General features: G+C 44.5%; 2 protein-coding genes across 4 annotated transcripts in view; one reads left to right on the plus strand and one right to left on the minus strand.

The window, feature by feature from the left end:
* The first annotated feature begins 553 nt into the window (after positions 1-553).
* On the plus strand, positions 554-2,953 carry CALML4 (calmodulin like 4). The gene is made up of 5 exons (XM_072345763.1): positions 554-644; positions 744-774; positions 1,343-1,483; positions 1,897-2,085; positions 2,654-2,953. The coding sequence occupies exons 1-5, from the start codon at positions 642-644 to the stop codon at positions 2,749-2,751; spliced, it is 462 nt and encodes a 153-aa protein (XP_072201864.1). The 5' UTR covers positions 554-641; the 3' UTR covers positions 2,752-2,953.
* Positions 2,954-3,929: 976 nt separating this feature from the next.
* The window catches only part of PIAS1 (protein inhibitor of activated STAT 1), a 52,822-nt gene continuing 34,624 nt past the window's right edge, over positions 3,930-22,127 (minus strand). Inside the window, exons 7-15 of one of the 3 annotated variants that reach the window (XR_011904825.1) lie at positions 20,101-20,206; positions 18,567-18,640; positions 13,348-13,508; positions 11,595-11,725; positions 11,126-11,303; positions 9,737-9,879; positions 9,360-9,397; positions 7,264-7,863; positions 3,930-5,297 (exon numbers count right to left, since the gene is read on the minus strand). Coding sequence is in view for 2 of the 3 variants with exons in the window: in XM_072345376.1 (XP_072201477.1) it covers positions 7,567-7,863; positions 9,360-9,397; positions 9,737-9,879; positions 11,126-11,303; positions 11,595-11,725; positions 13,348-13,508; positions 18,567-18,640; positions 20,101-20,206 (1,128 nt within the window). In the remaining variant the exon portion in view is untranslated. Of the gene's footprint in view, positions 7,864-9,359; positions 9,398-9,736; positions 9,880-11,125; positions 11,304-11,594; positions 11,726-13,347; positions 13,509-18,566; positions 18,641-20,100; positions 20,207-22,127 lie in introns of all 3 variants that reach the window. The other 2 variants (XM_072345376.1, XM_072345377.1) reach the window with 2 other exon arrangements.

Here is a 22,127-nt window from a genome sequence, read left to right on the forward strand (position 1 = left end):
TGACATCGGCTGCTGAATGCTGTCAGCTGGGGGGCTTCGCTGGGAGCCCACTGCAAGATTCAGCTGATGGAGGTGGGGCTGCAGGGGGGGATGCGGCCCTGCTGGAGAGGGGCTGGAGGTGGAGACTTGTTCGGGACCTGTTTCGCTACGTTCCTATGCGGGAATAACGAGTTAGGGTGGAGCTGTAACGGCCCTTCAGTATTTGTATGGAACACCCACAACTCCACCAAAAAGGAAAAGAAAAAGGAAGAGAAGAAAGGGGGGAAAATGAGGGAAAAAGGGGAAAATGAAGGAGGAAAAAGAGGAGGAGAAAAGGAAGGAAAAAGGAGGAAAATGAAAGAGAAAAAAAAAAAGAGAGAAAAATAATAGAGGGAAAAGGGGGGAAGGAGGAAAAAAGGGGGGGGGGGGGAAGGGAGAAAAGGGAAACAAAAAAAAGGAAGAAAAAATAAGGGGGGGAAAAAAAGGAGGAAAAAAGAGAAAGAAAGAAGTGAAAGAAGAGGAAAGAAGAGCAGAAAGCCCGGCACAACCACCCGCCCCCCCCACCCCCCCGCGCCGCTCCGGCTGTTATTTCAGCCCTCCCCGCCCCGCCCGGCGGACTTCGGCCCTTCGGCGCCGCGCGGTGCGACCCGCGGAGCTCCAACATGGTGAGGTTTGGGGGGTTGGAGGGGGGGGCACCGCGAGGCGTCCCGGAACGATGTGCAAGTTTTGGTTCTTTTCTGTTTTTCTCCTCGCCCCCCCCGCAGGCCAAGTTTCTGTCCCAGGATCAAATTAATGGTATGTATTTATTATTGCTATTATTACTGCTTCCCAGCACCAGACCCTCGCAGCAGGAGGTGTTGACCCCTTCTTTTTCTCCGAGCAATCTCCTCTCCCCCCGCAGTACCACGGCTCCCCTTCCCATCCCCCTCCCACGGGGTGTGCAGGGTCTGGGTTGGCCACCATAGGCAGAAAGGTTTCAGCTGCGGTGGGAGCAAAGAGACAAACCCGGCTGCCAAACGTGGAGGGGTAACCGGGGACCCCCTACCCCGCCGAAGGGACCCCGGAGAGGGGGTTGGGGGCGGGGGGAAGGGTGTGCACCGCAGCGCTGCAATGCAATAAGAGTATTATGGCCAATCTGCTCAGCGGGATCGCGGCGGGGGGAGCCGGGGCCGCGGCCCCACCAGGATCCAATGCCTGTGGGAGGGCGGGGAGGGGGGCCGGGGGGGGGGGGATCCCCACCACCCCCACCACCCCATCCCTGACTTCAGTCCTTCCCCTCCCCGCACCGCAGGGTAAGGAGACACCCAGCAGAGCCACCCGATCCCCTCCTTTGCCATAACAGAAACTTCTGGCTTTTAATTAGAGTTCAAGGAGTGCTTTTCACTCTACGACAAGAACCACAAAGGGAAGATCAGGGCTGCAGACCTGTTGGCTGTGATGCGCTGTCTGGGGGTCAGCCCCACTCCGGCCGAGGCGCAGCGGCATCTGCACCTGCACAAGATCGGTGAGCCCCAAACACACCCCCCAAAATCAGTCCTGAACACACGTCCCAAAATGGGTCCGGGGGGGGCACAGGGAGCGCAGCTGGTTGATGCTGGCAGGGGGGGCTGGGGGCACGTTTTGGTCAAAACATCGATATTCTGGGGGTGGGAGATGATGGTGAAGGAGGAGGGGGCTGTGCGTCACCGTGCGCCCCAGGAGCCAACTCATAGTGGGGGGAGCTTCAGGCTGGGCAAGAACAGCTGTATGTGGGCTGTAAGAGCCACCAGCAGTGCTCCCCTGTCAGACAAAAGCCAGGAGGAGCCCCAAGAAGAGAAGATGGGGGACGTGGGAGGTGATAGAGCTGGGATGCAGGAGGTGATAGAGCTGCCCTCGGCCCCAGTGCTGAACCCTTCTTACGTGCTCTCCTTCTGCCAGAGCGCAATGCAGAGCTGGACTTCTCCACCTTCCTCAACATCATGTACAGGCAGATGAAGCAGGAGGAGCCTGAGAAGGAGATCCTGACGGCGCTGGCCATGATCGACCGGGAGAACCGAGGGCTGATCTCCGCCGCTGAGCTGCGGGCAAAGCTGACACGACTGGGGGAGAAACTGTCCGAGGAGGAGGGTACGGCAGCTCCAGGGCTCCACTCCTCCCCTTCCGCATCCCCCTGTCCATAGCCTCATTAGCGTGCTGCCCCCAATTACACACCCATCAGTACAGGCTCACCATGCTGCTGCCACCCCTCGGCCACCAGCACTGGGACCTCGTCCTGGTTTGGAGCCGTTTGCTAAGCAATGGCGTTCCCTGGACAGCAGTTAAAAGCACCTGATGCTGAACTGACCCCATCCCACCTCAGCTGCACTGTAACTCAATGCGCTCTGACCCAACGAGGATGAACCTTTTCTCCCCCTCCCGTATTACTTTGAAGCACTCCGAGAATCATTCATTATTTTTCTGTTAAGGAATTCCTTACACCGGCAGGATATTCTCTTTGAGAGGAGGAGCAGAGGGCTTCAGCCTGCTCACAAGAGCTCACTGAGGTCCAGTAACCACAGACCTGACGGCACCTCCAACAGACCCTGACCACCTCAAAAACCCACATCCCTCGTTCCTCTTCCTTCAGGCAGCACAGCACCACTGATCCGCACCCGATCTCAAATTCAGCCTTGTGTTTCCTTTTGCTTCCTTGCAGTCGATGACCTGCTGAAAGAAGCCAAAATCGGACCAAATGGAACCATCAGATATGAAGAGTTCACCCGCACCATTTGTCTCCCTGCAGTCGATTACTGACAGCAGGCAGGGTTTGTGAGCAGCAAGACCTGCAACTTCACTCCATCTTTCCTCATCGCCTCCTGGACTCAGGAACCATCATTTGCCATTGGGAACCCAGGGGCTGCCTTGGCTGCACTTCTCCAGCACCTCCCACTATCCCCCCAGAGAAATAAACTCTCAAAATGTGAGCTGATATTGAAATAAATGAGGTGTGACGTTCCCTTGTGGCGAAAGCATCGTGCTTCACAACACTTCTCATACAGCAAACCTACAGCCACGTCCTGCTGTGCCCGCACTGCAAGGCCCCGCAGCCTGACCCAGCAGCAGAGCTCCCAGCCAGATGCTGCCATCACAGTGCTGCACATAGAAGGGATGCAGGCTCTGCTGGGCACGATGCCTGTTGGCTGCAGGGGACGTTGCCAGCCTCAAAGAGTGTCAATTCTCCTCCCCTCCTGCAGCACACCACATCCCTGCAGCGCTGCACGCTGCTCAGGTGCAGCAGCACACAGGGTCGGCTCATGGTGCCATTCAGTTGCTCCTGTGTTCAAACAGCACTGCAGACACAGCACAAGGGAAATGGGTCTGCCACCGAGTGCTGGGCTGGCTGCTGGGACACGCTGCTCCTGGAGGTGTAGCAAAAAAACAAAAACCAAACCTAAATACAAAGCCAAGCAAAAACCCAGCTCCAGCCTGCCTAGAGCTGATGTGACCCAGAGCAGTCGGTACTCATCCCACCCACAGCATGGCAGCCATAGCTGAGGACTGAGGGCAGCACGCAGCAGAGCCCTGAAGCCCAAGGAGGGACGGCTCTGTGCACATCTCTGCTGCCCGCTGCAGCAACCAACGCACTCCCTGCTCCATTGGTGAGAGCCAGCAGGGAAACCCTCACAGCAACAGTCGGTGCTGTGACTTTAGACCCTGTAAAGGCACCCAGCGCAGCTCCAACACCATCACGCAACCCCCGAGGTGGGGCAGGAGCTCAACCAGCACACAGCTGGTTAGAAAGCAAAGCGTGAGCACATCCCTTCCACCTGCCAAGCAGCACAGTCAGAGCTGCAAGGCACCAGCATGAAACGCTCCACATGAGCAGCAGCAAAGCATTCCTGCTCACAGGGTCCTGGGCCATCAAAGACCCCCAAGCCCCCCACAGCCCCCCGCCTTGCTGTGTGCGGCTATAGGAAACACAACGTAGCCGAATGCTTTTTATTACATCTAAAGATTTCTACATAAACAGGTAACATTCAATAGGTAAACCATTCGTTTGTTGGTTTGTTTTTTCCAATGCATATAATAAATATTTTCACTTGGTACTTTTATACAAACTGACATCAGTCTACTATACATCTTTAAAAGCCATGTACTGGTTTGGCATGCCGTATGGAAACCATGAGAAAGTTTTAAGGCAATGAATGACAGATCTGAGTTAATGGTCATTTTAATATTCTGCTTATATACATGTTTTGTTTTTGTTTTTCCCTTTGTTAATTAAAACAATTAACAGCAGCACTTCGGGGGACCACCAGCAATTTTCCCTTGTTAGAAATCTAAGCTCTGTTAAAAAATAAAATAAAAATAAAAAGGAGAAAATCCCCCCCAAACAATTACACTGACAAAACAAAACCCTTTCGGAATATATTTAAAATGTGCTTAAAACCCTGAAATGTGAACCTGCAGCGAGGAATTCCCATCCCACTGCTCTCCCCACAGAGCTGTCTATGGGGATGCTCCATCAGCCCTGCGTCCATTCGGGCACCCTGCATGGGGGGCAACGGGCCTGGAGCCGCTACCACCCCTATAACAGAGTTCAGTGTGGTGGCTTATTCCCTTACAATGCAGCAGTAATGCCCACCAGGCCCCAAAGCCACATCCAGCCCACGCTGTGTGCGCACCCTGACCCCATACAGAGCGCCCACCCCCGTCCCTCCCCTGCAGGAACTCAGGGACACGAACCACCACTGAAGGCTGCCCCACATCAGCAGGCACACGCTGCAGTGCGTGGCAGCAGCTCTTCTCATCAGCAACCCGATGGGGGAGACCAGAGTTCCATTTGTAGGGAACTTTGAGAACTCAGACTGAGACTTCTACCAAGTCACGTTAACTGTGGTCAGAGGCACAGAGATTATGGACTATACAGCACATCCCGGCGTGAAACATGAATACTCCAAGCAGATGGGATTCACACCGCAAAGAGTTTCGGGAACGTTTCTCTCCCTTCTTTGCAGAGCAATGAGGTTGGTAGACGGCAGCAGCAAACTGAGCAGCCTTCCTTCCCTTTGGGGCAAGGCGGGAGGAGTGGAAGACATCACCATGCAGCCTCACTCTCCGTGCGCGGGCAGCAAGATGCCAGATCCCGTCTTACCACACGCTTGCCGCGACTGGTTTTATATGTGAATTAGAAAGACTGAAATACCGTGGTGGAAACGGGCTGCTCCTCAGCTCCTCTTCAGTACAGTCAGTGGGAACGCACTGCACGCCTCGCTCAGCTCTGCAAACGTCCCTGGCTGCTCCGCTTTACAAAAGGACACGGCGCGGCTGCTCTGCGGGTACCGGGTCAGTACTCACGACTAAAATGTATGAGACATATTCCTCATGTAGGTTTAATCACTTTGAAATCAGACTGAGTTTAAAAAATAAGTATTTCCCATTTTCTATCCTTTTATTTTATTTTTTTTTTTTAACTGACATTTAATAAATTATAAAATTGGTGTATGGTGAAATATATATATATATATATATCAGCCAGATATGTATGAAATACACATGCATGGGAAAAACTATTTAACTCACTTTTAACTCACACACACAGATCTATAAATACATATATACACACACATATACATATAAACACAAACATTTGTTTCCAAAATTCAAGTCAACTATTTAGTGGCAGAGGGATGCTGTAAAAACACTAGAAACAATTTTGATGCCACATAATCGTGTGAACCTTTCAAAGAACCATACAACTGATCATACAGCAATACCTAATGCTACTTGGATTAACGTGTTTTTGCTTTTTTTTTGTCATTTTTTCTTTTTTTTTTTTCTTTTTTTTTTCTTTTTTTTTTTTTTTTCTTTTTTGTAATTAATGCAATATTTTGAGACAACTTCATAGGCAAAAGGTGGCCCTCGTCAATGCTCAAAGCAACTATAGCTGCAATCAACAGCTTGGGACATTAAAAACTCAGACAAGCATCTGCTAACCTCTGTATTCCTCACTCTCTTTCCTGATAAACCTGTTATCTGCACTTCCAACCAGTTACAAAAATAGCTTTCACACCAGAGGAAATCATTTCTCTCTGACGCGGACTTTGGGACGCAACAGAATCACCTCCTCCCCTCCCCCTGCTCTCACTTTAAAGAATCTCCTGAAAAACTGCATTCCAGCTATTTACACGTTTCTCTGTAACAAGAACGGATCAGCCCAAATGATCCACCAGCTCTTAAAAAAAGGTTTTCCTATGTCACACACAGCTGAAAAAGTGAAGAAAGAAACTAAACGAAACCAGGAAGCAAACGTGGCTCCAAGTGTGATGGAAGGGAACTGAAAGGAACAGGGAATCAAAATAACTGCCAAGCCATAAAGAGAAAACTGAAAGGGAACCCCACAACCCTAAGAGACTTCAACAGGCAGAGATTCATTTAAGTGCAGGGAAGGGTGCTGGGCTTTTTTTTGGCTTAACAGACTCACATTAAACATTTAATACCAACTTAACTTGGGTGAAGAACTCAGAAGACAGCGTACCAAGACCATTATCGGCTGCACCAACCATGCAATAGAGCGTTGGCATTTGTATTTTCTTCCTTTTGCTGACAAGTTCACTTTGAAGCAGAAATTGGATCTACTGCAGCTAAAAGGAGGTTTTCCCAGCCAGAAGACAGGCCCAACCCAGTGGGCCAGTCCTACACGCGTGGCTGATCTTAAAGCACAAGCAGCTCCACACATTTCAAACTGACACATGCTGAATATTGTGATTAGGATCTTAAGTTATCTTAAAAGGATTTCGTAGTAAGTTGTTAGAAACAAAAACCCGCAGTCAGATGTGTCGATGTTTTTCTCTGGGGCTAGATTCTATATGAATTTGGTCTTGTCCCACATAACACAGCCAAACAACTTCTCAGCCTGACATTTTATTGAGTCTGGCCCTCCAGAATAATTGGTGCACTGACAAGCTCGCAACATGCTTGATTAAAGCATGGAATTAAAAAGAAAGTCAGCCAAACAGAGGGTCACATAGAACAAGAAATGACAAATAAACACTCCTGAAAGGCTATGTATTGCAAACAGAGGGAACGGTGCGGAACAGGCTGGGTAGGGTTTATTCCACATCAAGCACAATAAAATCTGCACTAAAATGGGATGGGGGAATTGCATTCCACCACCAAACACAGGTGTCTCCAAGAGGCAAAAGAAAAGAAAAAAAACAACCTAGAAGTTTGAACTTCAGAAGTTCCTTTTCCCATTTCTGTTACTGTGAAGAAAATAATGCCATTTGTGTCCAAACTAAGGGCAAAAAAAAATAAGTAACTCACATGACAAATGCACAGGTGTAGAATCTTCAGCATCCATTAAATCCAAGTTCCTTGTTTTTGTGGGTTTTTGTGTGTGTGTTCTGCTTTGTGTTGTGGTTTGTTGGTTTTTTTTTTTGTTATTTTTTTTTTTAATCAGTGAGGCCATCTTAGGTTTATATACAAAAGTAAAACTGAAAATATAGTTTTGTTCTCTGTACATGTAAATTTTTTTCCCTAAAAAAGGAAAAAAACCTGTCTATGTTTCTAACATAAAGTAAAACCAAGCACAAAGACTTCCTCTGACAAGTTCGTTTTCTCCAAAAATCAGTCCAACGAAATAATGTCTGATATGATACCAAAGATAGACGCCGTGTCCGCGCCGCTCCTACTTGCAACTGGATGACCATGATTCTCTCGCAGGCTGTTGGAGGAAACAAGACTGCTGTTACTGCCACTATTGCTACCGTTTGTGGCTGGCAGAGAACTGCTTCCTCCTGCATTTAGCTGATCGAGAAACATCTGAGATGAAGTGTATGGGAAAAAACGAGAGTGTAAGAGTTCTTGATCATCTGATGCGGAAACTGCCGCAGCTGCAGCGGCAAGAAGGGATGTGTTGTAATGCTGGGGGGGGAAAAACAACATTTGCAAGTTACATTTCAGACACCATTGTTTTGATTCAGACCAGCAAAAAAAAAAAAAAGAATATATTTGTAAGCTACAGCTCTGACAGCTTCTGGGTTTCACACCAGCTCGCCCACTCAACCTTTCTGTAAGGTAAGCGGATTGACGCAGTGATCTTTTACCTCTGCAGCCCCTGACTTCCAGAGCCAAAAGGAATGGGAAATACTGGCAATTAGGAATTAAAAACACTAGAAGGGCAGTGGCATTGCAAGACAGCCAGTGAGAAATGGCGAGCAGAAGCACTTGTACCTCTCCATACAACTCCTTGGTGGAAAAATTCCCCAAAATTCAAAGAATCATTTTGCCACCCCTCCGCTCATTAGTCATCAACTACAGCTGGTAAAACTACGGGCTAATCGCTGCTGGTGGAGTGAGAAACAGTTCTTCCCTGTGAAAAACACATTTAGAAATATGGGAAGTATGTTTAGGCCCATCAGAAGGCAGCAAGGGCCGTCTGAAGTGACACTCTTTGCCCCCAAAAGGCAAGAACTTCAATTACCAAGGTTGGATTTGAAATGCTATTTATCTGTATGGTACTTCTGCTCTTTATATTTGTTTTCACTACAAGGAAACATCCACACAGGCCATTTAGCCTTGTTTCCTGATACTCAAGCACTGGTACAATTATGCCATGCCAGTGCAACGCCAGACATTGGCAATACTCATTTCAGAATTATTCTCATGTCTGTCCTTTTACTGATTATGAAGAAAGCTTCTCTGAATCCAAGTTCTGTTAAGCAGGCTCCGGACTTTGCAATGACATGGAAATCCTCTTGTTTTTAGTCCCGTTCTCCTACCTGAGACTGCTGAACAGGAATGGAGGGAAGAAAGGTGGGTGAACCACCCCAACCCTCTTCTTTGCTTGGAAGCACTGGAGGAGCAGTGACCAAGTGGGAGGGCTCGCTAACCCTTTTTAGTTCCCTGAACTGCAGAAGCCAGCACCAAATCTAGCTCATTTCAGTAAGCACTTACAGGAAAGCAGCAAACAGTGTGAGCAGGCACACAGCCTCAGGGGAAGGGGAAAAAAAAAAGGAGCTGCCCTGACTCACAAAATTGCATAGAGCACTGTCAAGAGACCCACTGGTGGGGCCTAACATGGTCAGATGGAGAAAGATCACACAGACTTAAAGTCTGTAAAAGCTCAGGAGGTGGCTGGTGCATTTTCAGCCACTGCCAAGGGTCATCCCGCAATATACCTGCAGCTAACTAGCTTGAAGCCCTTGGAGAGAAGTCTTTATCTGTTGTTACGCCTTATTATGCATCTGTACTTAGGACAATGCTTATGTTTGGTTACATCCTGTGTGCACAAAAGAGGTACAGTCTGCCTGAACTCACACCTGTGTTACAGATCTGCTCTTTCCTCGCCTATACATCCAAGTCAGCAAGTCCTTCTCAGAAAAGCAATCTGCCAGATGATTTGATTTTCCTTAACTTACCTGATTGTCTCCTGACAGGAAAGGGAAGAAATCTAAACCTGAAAAGAGCCAAAGAAAAAGAGTCAAGCTTCTCAAAACAAAAAAGTACCTCCCAATTTTTCCCACCGAATTTTGAAATGAAATAAATTGAATCAGCATAAAACTAATGACACTTCAGACTCTCATTACCACCAGACCTTGGGAGAAATCAGACTTTTAACACCTTAAGACACTAACCTAAACCTTCTTTCTCTTACAATACCCCCTTGTCTTCCATGGTTGTAAAAATATTATTTTGCACAACTGGATTGTGAAACAACTGTCTGTTTGAATCCTTCTGTAATAGTCACAATAGCTCAGAGAGTTGTACCTACAGCTACAAACAGCCAGAAGCTTACCTTGCAAGTCATAAGGCATAGGTGTCATATGGAATGGATGCCTGTAGTCTTGGATAAGCGATGTGTTGATGTAACTGGTGTCAACAGCAGGAAGGCTTGGTGTTCTTGACACAGGAGATGCTTGATGGGGTAAATTCAAAATGCTAGCAAAAGCAAAAGGTTTAAAGAGTAAAATTTAACCTTAAAGCCAAGACTATAAGTACATCATTTAAAGATCCCTGTGTTTCTACTGATGTCCACGCAGGGTGTGCCTATTCTCAAATTTAACTATCTCAGTACACACCATGACCAACGTGACAGGCATATAACAGCTCCCCTGCTAAGTTTCAGAGCATCACTAGAAAGCACTGAGACGTTGCTATACATCAGCAAGTCTTGCAGGGGAAAGAGGTTGAGCATCACATGCTCCCCAAGCTTTTTTTCTTGCAATTAAGTTTCTAAATCAGAAAACTGGTTCTGTTCCAGACTGCCAACGAGCTGAAGTTCAGCAAAATTACAGCAAAGAAAATCTCAGTCTTAACAGAAGAAACTGACAGGACTAACTCACTACAAATGGTACAGGGATCTCCACTCGAAAGGTTCTACCTATACTCCTAAGCTGGGGCAAGACAACCCTAAGGCATTTTGTATCCTAAAAGGAGGTACAGATCTGCCTAACTGCACAACAGTTGAGCTCTACCAGGCAATTAACAATGGAACACAGCCAAAAAGGCCTTGAAGAGTTTTAAGTGATCACCGAGTGGTTTATATCACTGGAGTAGTAATCAGTTCAACGCAGGATCCCATAGGTTTAGCTTCAGTCTTCATCCCTACATGTTTATGTAAACAGGGTGCTATTAACAGCTTGGCTACTTAGGTGTGATCAGGTTATTCTGGCATTCTTTATTACTACGCTACTGGCAGCAGTTACTGACAAAACCCACATGCTCCCATACCACACCCAAGTATGTTTCTCACTGCTCGCTCTCCATATGTACTGCTTTTATATTTCTCTATGGCAGGAAAGCACTTCCAAAGCCACAAAAACATACCTCTAAGCCAGAACCTCTAACATGATTTTATACTCATTCTCACAAATGCAATTAAAAACCTGCATCGTGTTACACTCTTAACGATGTTAATTTTGCAAAGCTATGAAAGCATGTATATATGCAACTTCATTTATGGGCTGTATATCCTTCACAGTGTTATGTTATATCCTGTTATATAAAACACACATATCTACCATTTCTGTACTCCAATCTTCTCAGGCTTCGTAAGCCAAGATTGAATTCACTTGTGATCAACTGCTAACTTGGGGTATAATTTAGGTACACTTCATCTTCGAATTTGTCAGCATTTTGTTGCAAATACACTCTCCCTGCATTGGCCCGCATTTTTAACTCTCACCCCTTATTATTCATGGGTGATGCCGGAGATATGGAAGGACAGCTTCTCTTTGCAGACGGTTCCTCCTCCTCTTCATCTGACGAGCTATCAATGGTTAAGTCGATCACTTCTACCTTCTTATTTTTGTTTGATTGCTGGTGAGAAGACACCTGATGTTCTAAGGAAGAGCTTATGCATCCTGTACAAGGTAAGACAATGGTAGCTGTAGTTTGCAACACTACAATCATCATAACATCACAGCTTACTATACTGCCTCCAGGACTAACCAAGAGACAGCAAACTGACGTAACATTACTTATTCCTTAAAAAGTACTATTGGCCCCAGGCAGGAATTATTTAAGCAATCTTTCCTGCAGACGTGGACCAAGAGCTACCACATGCAACTATATGTATATCAAATTTAAAGGGGCATTGACTCCACAGTCCAACAGTATGACATTCAGCCCACCCATCCCAAAACATGACTTACCATCAACTCCATTGTAAGATGTGGTTACTTCCTGCACCTCCTTCTTTGATCTCATCGGAGCCCACGAGCCATCCTCCTTGAACTGAATTTCATCACAGTCTGTACAATACTTCAGGATTTCCATGAACAACCTGTCAATCAAAATCTTTTAGTATCCATCCTCAAAAAGAGCTTACCTCATTTCTAACTCAGCATCTTTGTTATCAGTCGGTCTAAGTTTGAAAAGTGTTGCACAAGGACTGGTAACTCCTGCCATTTTATCCTTCCCTCATCCACTGCCTTATTAAAATGGAGTTACAGTTTGTTGTGTTTTTTAAAAGCTACTTAAAATACAGACCTGCACATTCACTTTAAAGATGTGTTTAGAACAGACCACAGATCTCACAACACAGAACTCTGTATTTCCCAAAACAACAGAAGAATGTAAACAAACACGAAAATAAACATGGGTAAGGAAGAGATTTTTCAACAGCATTTAAGTGAGAAATTCATATCTTAAAGCAATCCCTACAGCTGAGTATTTCAGGGCCAGTATTTTCAGAAAGCTCTTTTTGCTTTTTAAGTGAAAGCTTCCTAACAAAGGCTGAGCATGGGAATCTAAACTCACATACTCTTCTCCTATCTGAGTCTCCTAAAGCATTGAAAATCCTGGCACCACATCACTCCCAGTGTGAATTCCAGCTTTTGACCAAGACTATTCATGTGGTTCTGCTTATGAAAGAGCTTTGCTTTAATTAGTGAGAAAGTTTGCCCTTTCCCAGGTTAAAGCATCTCTAGAAATAGCCTTTTCTCTGGGATACTACTGTTTTGTCACCTAATCTCCAACATCTATGCCTGACAACACAAGGGTAATAAGGATGATACACTGTTTTAATTATTTACTAACTCTTGGTCTTCACTGCTAGAGGCTGAAACTGTTAGTCTTTACTGCTGTATAGGAGCAAGAAGCCTCATAGTTCTTCAGTCCAAAGCAGAAGATCCATAAATCCAAGGGTCCCCGATTCCAAAGCTGCCTGTAGAAGACCTGAGGGTCTCCAAAAGGGCTTGAGAGTGGTTTTCTGTAGCTCTAGTTTTGTTTTTACCATAAAGTACGTATTCCTCCAAGAAACTCTACTTGCTGTTCTCCTTTGTCACACTCTGGAAAGATAGCTCCTATCTAAGAAATTAAACTGATAATTCAGGAATTCGTATTTAGCATTTCCTCATGGAGACCAACACTTGCCTTCCTAATGCTCTGTAGGTAGGCAGAGTAGGGAATTGATCTCAGTCACTTTCTATGTACAGCAACTCTCCAAGTGTGAAATCAAACGTGCACGTAAGGGGTGAAGTGGCAGCACTTATTCGACCTGACACAAATGTCTTATCAATTATGCCAGATTTGTGCAGTTGCTCTATTTTGGCGGGGGTGGGGGGGAAGTCAGTACGTGCTATTTTCAACTAGGAATCCATCACTATGGAATATGTGAAAGAACAGAAAACTCTGAGGCACAGGAGTAAAACATTTGTCTGAGACTGGAAGGAATACCTCCCGTTATTATAAGCCTTCAGTCTGATCACCTCAGTTCATCCAGAGCACTGACAGAAGATGCACCTGATAAGTAGCTCTTAACAGTGGGGAAATTCAAAGATGTGGCCACTTAGAACAGCTCATAACCAGATAACCAAGACTGTAACGCAAAGTATTCTGTACTGCACAAACACAGTAACAGAAAGTAGAAGTTACATCCTTCACTTTGAGTCAAGTTGTACTTACCCATCAATAATGAGATGTTCATAGGGAGCCTTCTTGTCACAGACAGGGCAAACCCAAGTTGGTTTCTTTTCATTCATCTGAATGTATAAAGTGGCATCAAAACACTGCAGGTGTGAACAAGTCAGAGCCCTGCATGGTATAGTTAGCCGCATTTTACCAAGCTGTAGGGAAAAGAAGGATTGCATCACCTTGTTATTAGATGAACAGACAGGGCTCTTCTGTCTAAAAATGAGTCTGGGACAGGCTGAATTCTACTCCAGAATACTTCCCCAAATCCAAGCTTCAGTTAACACACATGCCACAATACATTGCTCCCTCCCTTACTCATTTCTAGATTTGAATGGCAACACAATTGTTACCAAGGTCACATTTTCAGCCACATTTGTTCAAGGAAACTGAGGACTACACCTCTCTCTATGCTGGTAACAACATACAGAGCCTACCAACCACCCGCAGCACACCAGTGCCCTGGACAGGTCATGAAAAATAATTCTTCATGCTCATTAGTATTTAAAATCCAATGACTGTGGGTCAGACCTCTCATTCACTCACAGTTGATGAAGTGTGTCTCAAACTGCTGTCCATATTCCAGCCATCAGGGCTTTACTGGAACAACCTGGTTAATTTCCACACTCAGGAGCAAGCACTCAGAAGCACATTTGCAGGGCTTGTTTCCTCAAGATCTTTGTTATTTTCACCACTTTCTCTAAAAAACTGTTAGAAAGTAGCTACTCATGAAATAAACCATACCTATTAACCATTAAGAAACCACAATATACTCATTCTGCTGGACTAAACACCACTGTTATGCACACAGTTGAGTTACCCTGAAACTCTTTTGCCTTCTTAAACAAAATGCAAATAGTTGACCATCCCCTATTATACATTACACCTTTTCAACACCATAAGGGGCTTGCAAGAAAGTAAGTGCTAACATAAGCTTTAAGAGGGGAACAGCCTTTCCTTCCTGCTTGCAGTTTCTGAGGGCAGCGCAAAGCTTCCACATGCTTGGTACAAACAACACAACGTGTGCCTGAGCAGAGCAGGCAGACACAGGGGTGCAGCAGGGGCACAGCCTGAACTTGACAACAGGAACAGCCTGATTTGGATTAGATAGATTAACAATAACTCAAGCCATAAAATATCAGCACGCAGTTACAATGAATGCAACACTGATTGGGCAGTGATGGGCATTTCATATTTGTCTGAGATGAAAAGTTCCTTCAACAGGCAGTTGTTTCTGGAGAAGCTGCACTCTAGGAGGGACTGACTACTCTAAAAAGTAATAAAGTCTAAAGGAGACTCCTCCCAACATGAAAAAACCCACAATGATTTATTGAGAAGCGCTGAAGCCACCTATTTTGAAGATAGATAACTGACTGAAATATATGTTGTGACTTCACTTGAAGCCTCCAGCCGATTCCAGCAGTGGCTGGGAAGAGGAACTGTTTTTAGTACAGCTTAAGCAAGCAATGTGGTCGTGCATACTGATTGCAAGCAATACAAGATGGGTGCCACAGGATGGCACTCAATCTCAGAATATCACAAAAGTAAAAACAATATCAAGAACAAAGGCTCTACTCACAGTCCACTACTTCCTCCATGATGCTTTTTTTTTCCCCTCTCCCTTTCTTTTGGATCCCCACAAGCAAAAATCCCCCCCATCGCAGCAAATTCAGCTCGATTACAGGACCCTGCTCGTTTCTGTCCCCTCTGGCTGTCCGTCATTGTCACAGACCTCACCACCAGATGGATGAAAGCAGGGACCTCCCTGGGGAGCCTGCAGTAATGGTGCTGGAGCTGGGGCAGCAGAAGGTGCTGCATGTGCCATGTGTCTGGCACCCCTCCCTTAAAATCCATGACCAAACACATTATTTCTATACCATAATCAGCCCCCCAACAAAGGAAGGACCCCTGACCCACGTCTATTATGAATCCTTATCTCCCAGATGGCAGTCAATGGCTCATTTGTCTTTTGGGCACAGTGAATCTCCTAGCTCAGCAAGGATCGAGAGAAAGAGTGCTGGAGATGAAACTGGGTGCTTCTACATGATGCCAAAGGAAAACAAGACAGGTCAAACACATGCTGCAGGAAGAACTTAAATACCCCCATGTCCCAAACCACAAAGATTTCAACCAGAAACATTTCTGCAAGCTCTTGGTATAGAAATTGTGCCCGGATCTCTCAGAAGCCATAGGCACGCAGACAAACAGCACACACAGTGTTAACAGGAAAGGTCTCCTTTCCCCATTTTTGGCACCGAATGCCTGGATCAGCTTTGCCACGCAGGCCAAGCTGTGTCAGAACTGACAAAAGGAGAGGTCATAAAAGAAGGGATGCTTCCCAACTTCTGAAAAACTCCCAGCACTGTTACTGGTTCCTGCCTGCTGTCAGCAAAAGAAATGCTGCATTCATTTCTCTCACAGGCTTACAAAACGTGGCTATCTTTTCATGCTAAAAGAACGTACTCAAAACAGGAGTTTTGGACTTGTAAACAAAGCTGCTAAACCTACGGCGAAATGCTAGATATAGAATTTTTCTTCAGCTAAATATTTGGTCCTGCTGCAGAGCCTGAGGATTTATTTTTATTCTGAGGGCGGGAGGAGGGAGGAAAAAAAACCCAAAAAACACAAATTCATGTGCCTTCCTGAAGCACAGATTCAGCCCAGCCTCTGCCTGCTGCATCTGAGGCAGATCCAGCCAATGGTTAAGGGCAGCTTTTTCTCTGTACTGTATGGTCTCCGAGGGAGAGCAGGCCTCTGTGCTAAAAAAAGCTCAGCAGCAATCCAAAACACAGCCACAGTAAGCTGCCTAGCTCCACCTTTTGTTCCCCCTTTTTTAATTATTACTTTTTGAGGGCAAAATAAAGGTTATTAAGTCTAAACCTGCCACCCTTCTCCAGACATGCAATCCCATTTATTTCACTCAAGTACATGCACGATAGAACCACACATAAGGAATGAGACAGGAGGATCAGCATCCTCACATCGACAGACCTGAAGACGCACCGATCTTTCAGGTTTGGTTTTGCTGCTGGAAACTAAATAAGCATTTTCAATGTGTACTCTCAAATCATTCACCTTGCACTCTCGCATTAGAAAGCCAGCACAAAATACAGACAAAAATATCTCCCTAAGCCAAACGTTTACAAATCTGCAAGTAAAAACAAGGAGCTTCCAACAGAATGGCATTCAGAGCCGAGGACAGCCTGAATCCTGCTAGTCACCCTTCTTTCCCCAGGACAGCTTGAGAGGAGCAGTCCTTGTCCTGCAGAGCTTTTGCAATGATGGATTACTCCAAGAGCTACAGTGAGATCAGACAGCACTGAGTGAAGAACATGTTGGAAAAAAGTCTATGTTTCGTAGGCAGTATTAAAATGACACAGATAAATACGTGGCTACAGACTCCATTTTGTATGCTACTCAGAAAAGAACCAAGAGGAAACAGTGAGAAAAGCAAGGCTCCTGATGAGCTCCAACCTAACGTTTAGCTGGTGTCTTGTTTCCATCCCTAACAGAACTATGAGAAAGCTATGTAGAATTTGACATCTTCATGTATTTGTAAAATTGCAATCCTAAAAGCAACCTTGTACCTTCCTGCTCTAACACTAACTCATCCCAATCACTGACAGCAAGAAAAAATACTCTTCAAAATGTCCAAGCTGAAGAACTCTAATCACTAATAGACACAATTAGGACAAACAAGTGTGTCAGAAATCTGTGAAGAAACCCAACTACCCCAAGTGGCAGTTCTGACAAATCAACCATGGCTGAAGCAATAAAATACTTCCAGAAGATGCATGAGGATTAATTCAAGATATGGAAAACATGGGCACTTCTAAACTCCTACTGTCATTTAATTCTACTAACCGATTTATTATTCTTGTCTCTATTGGAAACTAAGAACGTGGTTAAAACATCTTGTCTAAAGAACAACAGAGAAAGCAATAGCATTGTCAGTGTGCTTTCCAGAATAACACAATGCAAGTAGCACAGCACAAGTTCAACTGAAGCACCTCCATGCACAGAGTGATACGTTTCAGCACTCCCAGTCTGCAGCAGTTTCGGTGCAGTGTGCTGGTTATTGTGTTTCTGTGATTACAGGTTATTATTAATTCTGATCTATAAAAATAATCCCTGGATCTTATGTACAAGCAAATCCTATTTGTCTATAAATATGTTATTATTGACAGTTCTCCATCCCAATATCGATGGTGAAACCTTAAGGAAGATTGTGAAAACACCACACAAAGATGCACAATAGTCTTTAAAAAGAACCCAAGAGTGTAACCACTGTGCTTTTAGAGACAAAAGCTTTGCTTTGTAGAAAGTTTCTTGACGTTGATAGTGTTGAAATAGATGTTTAATAACTATTGAAATAAACCTCAACTTCCAAAGAATAAAGTGAACTCTCCTTCCATTTTAAAACCAAGAATTTCATGTCAAGTTCAAGCAGATTGAGCCAAACCCGGAAAACAGACTGATCCTCAATCTTGAGGACAGGTTAAAAAGTTACACTGCAATAAAGATACTGTGTCAACCAAGACAAGGAGCAATCAAGTATTTTGAAGGTGTCTGATATGTGAAAGAAGAGCGCTACATCCCAAAGACTTTAAAAGTACACATAATGTTAATACCGTGCAGTTCAGCCAATGATAACAAAGCCAGGTATGAACTATTGCTAAACCCCACATGTTCTTGGTTAAAAAAACAATAGGTCAAGATACAGCAAGTCTGTTACTTCCACATTCATTGGAACTGTGCTCCCCCACTTCACCTTTGGTACAAGTCTTATTTGAATGTTCTCTAGATCACCGCTTTTTTTTCCTCTAAGACTGAAATATTCAACACATACAAATACATATAATCACCTTCAGAGCTGTTTTTAACAGACAGAACAGCTGCCTTACTGCTGAGAGTGGTGTTACCACAACCAAATGCTAGGAACCCAATTGGCAAACACGTATGACCCAGTGATAGATTTAAATGTACACTTCCATCTAATTCTGAATAGCATCTTCAAGTTAATGGAACACTCACCTGCTTGGGGGCAAGTTACACACTTAATTTCAGTACTGGATCTTACACACATGAAGCTGGCACACAAACCAACCTCTACCAAAAGCTCGGCCCTCAACAGCCACAGGTTTGTTTTCTTTTTTTCAGCCTTTTTTTTTTTTTTAATCACAATAATTTTTAAGGGAGTTAAAAACACTTACCGGACAAAGAAGAGAAACTCTTAAGCTTGTCGTCGCTATTTCACTGTCGGGATCTGCAGTCAGTTTCTCTTTGACTGTTGTTTGAAAGAAAGTAAGTTAGTTTTACAGTTGATTTAAAACAAATTTGTTAAGAGAAGGAAAATAATTCTAAAACAGTGTGCAAGACTTTGCTGTCTCTGTTGGAGGCAAGCAGTAGTAACCATTGCTTCTAACTTGCACAGTGAAGGTGTACTGTAAGCCATCTTTACCACTAGAAAGATCGTAAGTGACAATGCAAGAAAGCTAAAAGCAGGAAAAGATCTTCTTAAACCAAGATACCTAGAAAAAATATTTATATACAAATAGCTTTTTCCCCACGCAAGCAACAGTTCAAAGTTATTTACAAGCCGCCACCACAACGAGCAACAGTAACACTACTGTTAACTTCAACTGTTTTTAAGAGAGGCTTCAGTATCTCTCACATGGAGGGTCTGTGCAAGCCTCTGAAATGTTCGTCAAGAAAACCTCCAATTCAAGACTGAAAATCAAACTGAGAAGTAGGAAATCGCAGCAGAAGTAGCCTGACAAAACTGGAGCTTTAAATAACTGCAGTGAAACATTAACACTAGTGAATACACTAGTTTTCAGTCTCCACCCAGCCTCTATTTTTATCCAGAAGGACTGCTATAAGCAGCCATTGTTTAAGTAACGAGTCAGTTCGATGTTCTTCCTGCTCCATGAACCATACCTACACCCTCACTGCCCTCTTGCACACAAAAAGTGGTAGCCACCTGGGAAAGCCGGATTTCTGTGCACCATAAGCTACTGCTCACTATTATACACCACCAGCTTTGTGGCCCTGCAGTTACTGGTGGGCTGGTTTCCTCCCTTTCCTGTGGACAATACGCATTATCTGAGCACCTCCCAAAGGAGCATGAAGGAGCACAACTGCAACAGCTGGCAGGTGGTGGTCTTTTCATACTTTCCCCTTGAAAAAAAGGTGCATAGCAGATTTTGTTTGCATTTTTCTTCTACCACCGCACACTTGTCAGAAAATTACAAAGCAGTGAAGCTCACACCAAGTTTGCAAAGGAGCGGGGAGGGAGCGGAGGGAATTTTGTGCCAGACTCTCTGGGAGCTCACTCCACAACAGTGAGCCAAAGGAACAAAGAGCGTGTTGATGAAGACCTTCCTCCAGCACTTCAGCATCAAGGTTCAGTCTCTGCCATTTAGTTCAGCTTGCTGAGGTACTGAATTACCAGTTAACTATGTAAATACAGTTGTTGTATTCTGAAGAAACAAAACCAGCATGACTGAACTGAAAGAGATTCTCTTGCATTTTTCTCTTCACTGTGTCAACAGGGTTCCTGGACTGGCTCCTAACACAAACAAAAGCCTCGGAGTCTTTGAATTGGAACTGAATACAAAGAACACCACTATCAGATTCTCGAAACCCAGAGAATTGTAGGAAGTCCAAGCCTCGGTTAGCACGGCCCTGTTTCAAACCTCCATTTACAAAAGCTACTTTTTGTAAAGAGCAGTACATCAGACATACTTAATGCTCTCGAGTGATCGGGGTTCCGTATTCCTTTCGCTCGTAACCTCTGCAGTAGCACCGTAGAGGACAGCTGCTTTACGAGATAGACTGCCATGGAATAGTTCTGGAAAACAGAACAGCAGTTCATTTCTAAAAATGGGATATCATACCATGCAATCGCCAGCAACACCACCACCACCCCCACTGCCCAGGAAAATAACGGAAAGGACAGGACATGCGTCCCATTAAGGCGCATCAATTACTTTTTGATATAGAGCATCCTCCAGACTCGCAGATACACACTTGAAACAGAAAAATGAAAGGCTGACCCCCAGCAATTATCACGTACGTTTCCACTAGCAAAACAAACCAGAACAAGCCAGACAATTGTGACATCTGCCACTCCACGCAGGATGCAACCAGAACCCAGAGAGGGGATTTCAGTAATATATCTTAGCATAAAATTACACAAATTGAAATAGCAGCAGAAGCACGTTTTAAATCTTTCATTCTTACAATGAATGCATCTCACATCGTTAAAAACCACTACTGCTCCAACTTATTTGTTTAACGCCTCAATTAGTATAGGAGTTAGAAAAAAAGCTAATTAACATTGTGAAATTATTTACAGACAGCTTGAATCTACAAAGCTAGGAACTTGCCCAAGGCATCTTGTACAGAAGGCTCTTGAAACAGATTGTGTAAAAATCACAATTACGACTTCAGGAAAGGTAGAGTACACACACTAGTTGAGACGTGCAACTGACACCGGGGAAGGTGGGGAGAGGAATTCAGCTTTCGTACTACGCAGGCACATCTGAAAATAGAGCAGTTCCTCACATTTAACTGTCCAGGGCTCAGTCACATTAGGAAGCATTCTATCTAACGAGAGGGGAAGTTCTGACTGGTACATAACTCCCATGAGGCATGCTAAGAATTTGCCCCTATCTTCAGTTTCATATTGTAAGTTGGAAGTTAGCCAGTATATTCTTTTATAACTGGTATCTACAAAGGCTAAGGAAACTGCCAGGTCACTGAGAAGTAGCTTAGAGGCCACACGCTTGTGACATTTCTTTTCCCTAAATCCTCATTTGTATTCTTCAGAAAAAGCACAGCATTGGATTGAAAGCGGTACCAGCAGCGTGTACGGGCACTTCTGCAACAGAAACCAAACTGGATTTAAAAACAGATGCTTATTTCTGATACCTGTGGTTCTCATTACATAAAAGATGACTTTGAAAAAAAATAAATAAATCATTCAGCCATCATTTATTCTGTAATCTGAATGGAGATTGTTTTACGCTCTGCAAGAAATCCATCATGACAGAGAGGGAATGAAATACCATCGTGATGTTTTACAACTGCCTATTGTGCATGGCTGGGCTGTAAGCATTCTTCCACTTCGGTTCAGGAATCCTGGGCTTTGCACTCAGACAAATGTTTGGACCAAGTTTCCCCCCAGGACAGTTCTCAAGACCTCAAAAAACAGGGTGGTTGCAGTGGCAAAGCCACAGGTTTTTTTTTGAGCTCGTATCAACTCTATAACGCATAACCAGTGGATATTTGTCATCACTGAAAGTAAGGCACTAATTCAGAGACTAACTTATTCAATTATGCTTTTGCACCACGTTCCAGATTTAATTAGTGCAGTGGAACATCAGCAATTTAATAGCACCAATTGTAACATTCTGACACTCCCCCTACAGAGAAGAAAAAGCCATAAAATCATGACTTTTTAAATATTAAATAGAAGGACAGCATTTGTGAGAACAGAAATGTTTGAGAAATTAAACGTGAACCCTACTGAGCTGCTATGCTTTGTGCCTACGTTTACAAGGCTATAAGCCACCATTCTGTACACAAAGCCACATTTGTTTCTCAAGTGCTCCAAACCAGGAAGAGCGTAATGCCTGAAGTTATGAGAAGCAAATTGTCTGGGTCCTGACTCACAGAGACAGCTGGGTGAGAGGTAAGGAGGGACGGCTCACACCAATAAAAAAACTGAGGACTGCTGATCTAAGGGAGCACATCTTACCAGCCCAGCC

The sequence above is a fragment of the Excalfactoria chinensis genome, chromosome 10 (assembly GCF_039878825.1).
Source record: "Excalfactoria chinensis isolate bCotChi1 chromosome 10, bCotChi1.hap2, whole genome shotgun sequence".
Taxonomy (NCBI): domain Eukaryota; kingdom Metazoa; phylum Chordata; class Aves; order Galliformes; family Phasianidae; genus Excalfactoria; species Excalfactoria chinensis.

Excerpts from the sequence above, each read along its gene's own strand:
- CALML4 (XM_072345763.1), top strand. Across the intron at positions 1,484-1,896 it reads TCTGCACCTGCACAAGATCG|AGCGCAATGCAGAGCTGGAC; the intron begins GTGAGCCCCAAA and ends TCCTTCTGCCAG. Across the intron at positions 2,086-2,653 it reads GAAACTGTCCGAGGAGGAGG|TCGATGACCTGCTGAAAGAA; the intron begins GTACGGCAGCTC and ends GCTTCCTTGCAG.